This window comes from Sus scrofa, chromosome 1, assembly GCF_054392235.1.
Source record: "Sus scrofa isolate SSC_HxYL_T2T_F1_AM1 chromosome 1, Sscrofa_HxYL_maternal_Yorkshire_Landrace_v2.0, whole genome shotgun sequence".
In the NCBI taxonomy this organism is placed as follows: domain Eukaryota; kingdom Metazoa; phylum Chordata; class Mammalia; order Artiodactyla; family Suidae; genus Sus; species Sus scrofa.
In genome coordinates this window covers 152,419,006-152,426,026 of record NC_139383.1, presented here as the reverse complement: position 1 = coordinate 152,426,026, position 7,021 = coordinate 152,419,006, and the positions used below count along the sequence as shown (strand labels likewise).

Here is a 7,021-nt window from a genome sequence, read left to right as displayed (position 1 = left end):
GTGATCTTTTAGAGAGCCACAGTATGTAGAGATAGTATTTCTACATATTAAAATTTCAGTGCAGTGGGCTAGGATGAACATTAAAAAAGAGTCTCAGTGGGATAAAAGTGAAACAAATGTTTGTGAAACATGAATGCAAGTTCCCAGTGATGAGTGTGGGTGTGGTGGCACTAGGTCAGAGGCCTGTGGGAAACTGAAAATGACATATCAAGTTTGAATTTGGCTAATCAGGGTTGCAAAGCTAGTGATAGAGGTAGGAATTTTCCACTATTTAGCTATGTGTCCAGGGGGAATTTTTTCCACAGGGTTCCATGTTCTGTAGGAGGGTAGGATTTGGGATTAGAATTGGGAAAGGACGTTGGAATACTAAAAGGGAGAACTGAATTTAGGGATCCCTATTAGGGAGGAAATATATTTAGGGCAATGGGAAACTACGTAGGGATTCTTAGAAGTAGAGGATTCATGGGGAGTATAAGTGGCCCTGGGTACAAATTTGGTCCAGTATCTTAAAGGTGTGGGAGGCATGATATTTTTGTTAGGGAAGTCAAGTTTGGATTGCTTAGGTGTGGGGAGGAAATAGGAATTCAAGATAAAGTAGATGCAGACAAGCTGATGACTGATTTCTTACTCCTTCCAGACCGTGGGAAAGAGCAGCAAGATGCTGCAGCACATTGACTATAGAATGAGATGTATCCTGCAAGATGGCCGGATCTTCATTGGCACCTTTAAGGCTTTTGACAAGCATATGAACTTGATCCTCTGTGATTGTGATGAATTCAGGAAGATCAAGTAAGACCACTTTGGGTTTGGGTAATGGCACATTGAGGGAGAGGCAGTATAATAGTAAGGGCTTACACAGGTAACTGAAGCAGGTAGGGAAAATGTAGCAAGACTGTTGTCTATCTAATGTCCTGGGCTCATCTCTGCATTAGGTGAATCTCCCAGTCTTAAAGCCACTGTATCCTCACTACTATTTAGAAATACAGTTATGGGCTAACCTGAGAATAAAACTGTATAGTATGATCAAAATGTCCAATTTATTAAATTTACCCAAAAAATTGAGAAATATTATTAGGTTAGGTTCTTTAGCCTTCCTTCATATGGAAGGAATCTTAATAATAATTATTCTTCATGGTTGATGATTTGGGATATGAATAGAATACCCTAGGCTAGGACTCACATTTGTTTAGCCAGTCTCTTTGCATTCCCCTTGTTTTGTCCAAATCATGATAAGTAATGATTTGGTGTCAATTCCTAACTCATCCTCTTTTCGCTTCTCTGTCTTTATGATATGTCCATGCCATTTCTTCAAGAATAACCTCTGGGTGCTTGTGCCTCAGGATAAGATGCTTCCCTCTTTGTACCTGTGATTGGGGGGGTCTTCCTTCAATTGCACTGGTGGCTGCCTGTAACAAAAGAATACTACTTGGTAGATCCTAGCAACATTCTACTTCTACTTTTCAGAGTATTTGGGTCTATACTAGCAATATCTTTGGATATGAAAGATAAATTTGCTTCAGGCCCTTGGGACAGAATTTACAAGGCATCATCTTTGACCCTTGGCTTGATTTCTTCTGTTTCTATAGTTAATGATATACTCTCCAGAGGTTTAATTTGACCTCATATCTTAGGGATTTCAGATATGAAAAGAAAAGTGATGATGAGTTTTACCTGCCTGCTATAGTCTTAAGTCTTTCTTAAATCTGAATAGAACTCATAACCTATTCCTTGTCCTTCCCTTTTCATTTATTCCTCCACACCAAGTTGGGTCATTCCAAAAATTCTTTTTTTTTTTTTTTTTTGTCTTTTTGCTATCTCTTGGGCCGCTCCCGCGGCATATGGAGATTCCCAGGCTAGGGGTCTAATCAGAGCTGTAGCCACTGGCCTACGCCAGAGCCACAGCAACGCGGGATCCGAGCCGCGTCTGCAACCTACACCACAGCTCACGGCAACGCCGGATCCTTAACCCACTGAGCAAGGGCAGGGACCAAACCCTCAACCTCATGGTTCCTAGTCGGATTCCCCTAGTTGCGCCACTACGGGAACTCCCCAAAAATTCTTAAGATGGTAAATGCTTCAATGCTAATTTTTTGTGTAAATAATCTAACTTTTAACTGAAAATAATTTAAAAAAAAAAAAACTTATGATGTTAAATCCTAAAGACATTTGATGAGCACATTAGGCATATTCTTAATGTCTGTTTCCCTCTTAACTAAGTTATGGAGATAATTTCACCTAAATAATTCTTAAGTTGTGCATTGTTCTCTGTGACAGTACATAGTGTTATTTGTTTAATGTCATCGTGTCAAGTGCTTTTACCCATATTTTGTGGTATAAACCTCCCACATGTTTTATTTTTGCTGCTTACAGTTAAGAAACAAGAATCATGGGGGTTAGAATAAAGTTTTTTTGAGAGTTTCTCATGTTTGTGTTATATGTGGTAAGGCCAGGAATATGCAAGTGTCTTATGCAAAACCTTAAGCTTTTATCGCCTATTGTTCCCATTCCTTATTTCAGTTATCTGTTATCAGCATTAATTTATTTAGTTAAAATGATTTAAATCTCATCTTACCATGAAAACTTGAAATATTGGTTTGTCTTCGCAGTCTTAGTGCGGGGTGATCATTTTATAACGTATAGAAATATCAAATCACCGTGTTGGCTACCAGACTATAACATAGTGTTGTAGGTCAGTTATACTTCAAAAGCAAACTTAGAGTAAGAGAGATCAGATTTTTGGCTACCAGAGGCAAGATGTGGGGCAGGGTAAGTTGTTTAAAAGTGGTCAAAAGGTGCAAACTTTCTGTTACAAAAAGACACTAGAGATGTAGTGTACGACATGATGACTATGGATGACACTACTATATATTATATGAGACATTTGCTAAGTGTAAATGCTAAGAGTTTTCATTACAAGGGAAACATTTGTATAAAATAGACATGTTGAATGTCCATTTAAACTTTCTTGTAACAATTGCATGAAGAGTATAAGTAAGATCATTATGTTGTATACCTTAAACTTATACAGTGCTGTATGTCATTGTATCTAAAAACTGGAAGAAAAAAAGGGATTCTCAGGTTTGTAATCAGTACTATTAAAAAAAAAAAAAAAGAAAAAAAAGGTTTCAGAGTTCCCGTTACAGTGCAGTGGAAATGAATCCCACAAGTATACATGGGGATGTGGGTTCGATCCCTGGCCTTGCTCAGTGGGTTCGGGATATGGTGTTGCTGTGAGCTGTGGTGTAGGTCAGAGATGTGGTTCAGATCCCACGTCACTGTGGCTGTGGCTTGGCTGGCAGCTGTGGCTCTGATTCTCTCCCTAGCCTGGGAACTTCCATATGCCATGGGTACAGCCCTAAAAAGCAAAAAAGCAAAAATAAAAGGTTTTGGCCATGTTAGCTGTGTTTCACAAAGAAGTATAAAATTGAGGGAATATTCTGGAGGATTGAGGTATGATAGGAAAAGGGCTTTATCATTAACCTTTGTATTAGTTGAGTCTAGTTTTGTTTTTGTCACAAATCATTAACATGAGCATCTTAGCATCAATTATTGCCTTAATTGATATTAATGATCTGTAAATATTTTAGTGAGTGAGTGATCCATGACTTAACATACTAAAATTTTGTTCTGATTTATAGGCCAAAGAACGCAAAGCAGCCAGAGCGTGAAGAAAAGCGGGTTTTGGGTCTGGTGTTGCTGCGTGGGGAAAATTTGGTTTCCATGACTGTGGAGGGACCACCCCCCAAAGATGTAAGAAGATGTAGGGCATAATAAAACATTAATATGGAAAGACATGACATCATTTGAAATATTTGCTAAATCAACGCACACCAGAGGCATGCTTTTGTCAAGTAAAATGTGCCTGGTGTTTAATGTCAATTCTTGCTTGTCTATACTTAGAGATTAAGAGTTTCCTGGTGGGTTAATCTATGTGCTGACCACAACTGCCTAGATAAGGGTAGGAGTTGCTGATTTATTTTCTCTTGGTAGGGTCATGAAAATACAGGAACTCACAATTTGACAGATGAACACTTAAGCTATAGGATGCCTCTCTGGTGCACTTGACCATTTGTTGTTTTTTTATTTTGTCTTTTAAGGGCTGTACCCCTGGCATATGGAGGTTCCCAGGCTAGAGTTCAAATCAGAGCTTACAGCTTCTGGCATACACCACAGTTATAGCAATGCCATATCGAGCCTCTTCTGTTATGTACACTGCAGCTGACAGCAATGCTGGATCCTTAACCCAGTGAGTAGGTTCTTAACATGCTGAGCCACAAAGGGAAAACCCATTTCTTGTTTTGAAGACAGAACTAATATGATATAGGTGGTATGGGAAAACAGTAGGAAGGGGTAATCTTTTACGGATAAGTTTATTGATAACTTTGGTAAATCGTTTGATTTCAAGCTGTAGTTTTCTTTTGTTTCAGACTGGAATTGCTCGTGTACCACTTGCTGGAGCTGCAGGAGGCCCTGGGGTTGGCAGGGCAGCTGGCAGAGGTGTACCAGCTGGTGTTCCAATTCCCCAGGCACCTGCTGGATTAGCAGGTCCTGTCCGAGGGGTTGGGGGGCCATCCCAACAGGTGAGGAACCAGAAGATTTTATATTATTAGGAAAAAGTGCTTAGATCCTGAGGCTGAGGACATTTAAAAATCTCAGTGTACATCCCATACTATGTAAGCAGCATAGCTGTAAAGGCAAGTGAGGGACAAATATAAATTGCTCACCACTGTTGGTGAGTAAAGAGAAATGGATGGATAAACTGGAGCTGAGAAAAATCAAAGAGCCTTATTAGGTGGATAGGGACATTCTCAGCTTAAAGGAGATTGTGGTGGTGTGCCAAAATTGTTTTAAATGACAATCACAGAAGTACAGATTTGCTGTAATCATTTTGTGTTTAATAGGCCGTGACCCACCTTTTATTTTCTATATTTGAGTGATGTGAGAATGTGCCTTACATTTACTTTCTTTTGGACCATTCCTTCTTAGGTAATGACCCCACAGGGAAGAGGCACTGTAGCTGCTGCTGCAGTTGCTGCTACTGCCAGCATTGCTGGAGCCCCAACTCAGTATCCACCAGGCCGGGGGACTCCACCCACACCTGTTGGTCGAGCAACCCCACCTCCAGGTAAGGGGTTGTCAAAAAGAATTTGATTCTTAGATATAGTTGTGGGTCTGTTAAGAAATCAGGGAGTTCCCATCGTGGCGCAGTGGTTAACGAATCCGACTAGGAACCATGAGGTTGCGGGTTCGGTCCCTGCCCTTGCTCAGTGGGTTAATGATCCGGCGTTGCCGTGAGCTGTGGTGTAGGTTGCAGACGCGGCTCAGATCCCGCGTTGCTGTGGCTCTGGCGTAGGCCGGTGGCTACAGCTCCGATTCAACCCCTAGCCTGGGAACCTCCATATGCCGCGGGAGCGGCCCAAGAAATAGCAGCAACAACAACAACAACAACAAAAAGAAATCATATCATCACGAGAAGTGATGACTGAAAATATTCTTAAGACGATACTGAATTAAGATTCAACCTAACTAGGAACTTTGGATGGGTTTTCCAGTTTTGGATACTGATTTTTAATGAAAGGCTGTGGACTTTTTTGGGAATGACCAACATGGCAATGGTCAAGGACAAATTGTTAAACTATCTACTTAGTATCTGGGCCTATTTCTTTAAATATTATTTTGTATTTAATGCTACTATTTTGGCTGAGATGATTTATGTGGCTTTTATTTCTGCCATTTTTCTTTCTAGGAATTATGGCTCCTCCACCTGGTATGAGACCACCAATGGGCCCACCAATCGGACTTCCTCCTACTCGAGGGACGCCAATAGGCATGCCCCCTCCAGGAATGAGACCCCCTCCACCAGGAATTAGAGGTAAGTGGGTACACATGTTCTCAGTTGTACTAGCCATGTCCCTGAATATTTCTATGTTCTTTTTCTGTGTTTTTTTTTTCTTATTTTCTTAAATGGAATTTTGCTTGTCCTTTTTTAGGTCCACCTCCCCCAGGAATGCGTCCACCAAGACCCTAGGATACTGTTGATCCTTCTTAGTCACTTTTTTCCCTGCAATGTGTCTTGTGAAATGTGTGGAGTGTTTGTGAGCTTTTGTCCCCTATTTGCTGCATTAATATTAGCGAATAAATGCATAGAGCAATTAAACTGTGAGGTACTGTTGACATTTTTTGCCTGTTGACTTTTTTTTTGAGATAAGAGTTGAAGACTGGGATTATTCTGGTCTTGGAGTTATTATGGATGAAGTAAATCCTATTAGGCAACACATTTAAATAATTTTCTTTTAGTTCTTAAGATAAAATAGTTGTGATACTTATTTCAGCTTCCTAACTTTGACTTTGTGCACTTACTGGTATCAGGTAATAGTCTTTACACATAAGGAAACGTGACTGGGGGTTAAATGGTTGGTCTAGGACTCACACATAGCCCCTTCTACTGTATTTTGCCATACCTACTTGAAGGAAAATAGGGATGTGATGCAAGGTCTTGGAAGGCCAACTTTAGAAAGAAACTGTGGTACTAAATCAGACTTTGTTAATTAAATCAAAGCATTTGGCATAGGAAGGTACATCTTTTCTTGGTAAATTTACCTCATTTGATCAGCTTTTTACAGCGCCTTGTGTCTGTGATCAGATTAGATGCTGTGACCCTGGAATAATCATTTACTGCCAGTGAGTAAGTATTTACTTAGAAAATTTTAAATGAATGGCAGACTCTGGGTCCTGGGAGGTGCAGGGACTGCATATTTGAGACAAGTTGTATTACTTTAAGGTAATTTATACTTTAAATATAGTTAACATTTGGGAGTTTCCATTGTGGCCCAGCGGGAATGAACCCAACTGGTATCCCTGAGGATTCGGGTTTGATCCCTGGCCTCCTTGTAGTTGGTTGACAGGGCTTGGATTCTGAGTTGCTGTGGCATAGGCTGGTGGCTACAGCTCTGATTTGACCCCTACCTTGGCAACTTCTTTATGCTGTGTTTGCCACCCTAAAAAAAGGCAAAAAATGTAG

At 40.3% G+C, this 7,021-nt stretch overlaps 1 protein-coding gene across 3 annotated transcripts in view; it reads left to right on the top strand.

The window, feature by feature from the left end:
• The window catches only part of SNRPN (small nuclear ribonucleoprotein polypeptide N), a 34,112-nt gene extending 27,938 nt beyond the window's left edge, over positions 1 to 6,174 (top strand). For 2 of the 3 annotated variants that reach the window (XM_021082172.2, XM_085002498.1), the window contains exons 3-8: positions 638 to 789; positions 3,639 to 3,750; positions 4,428 to 4,580; positions 4,987 to 5,125; positions 5,747 to 5,872; positions 5,991 to 6,174. In XM_021082172.2, coding sequence (XP_020937831.1) covers positions 638 to 789; positions 3,639 to 3,750; positions 4,428 to 4,580; positions 4,987 to 5,125; positions 5,747 to 5,872; positions 5,991 to 6,028 — 720 coding nt within the window. In that variant the 3' untranslated portion in view covers positions 6,029 to 6,174. 3 annotated transcript variants of the gene reach the window in all.
• Positions 6,175 to 7,021: the final 847 nt, after the last annotated feature.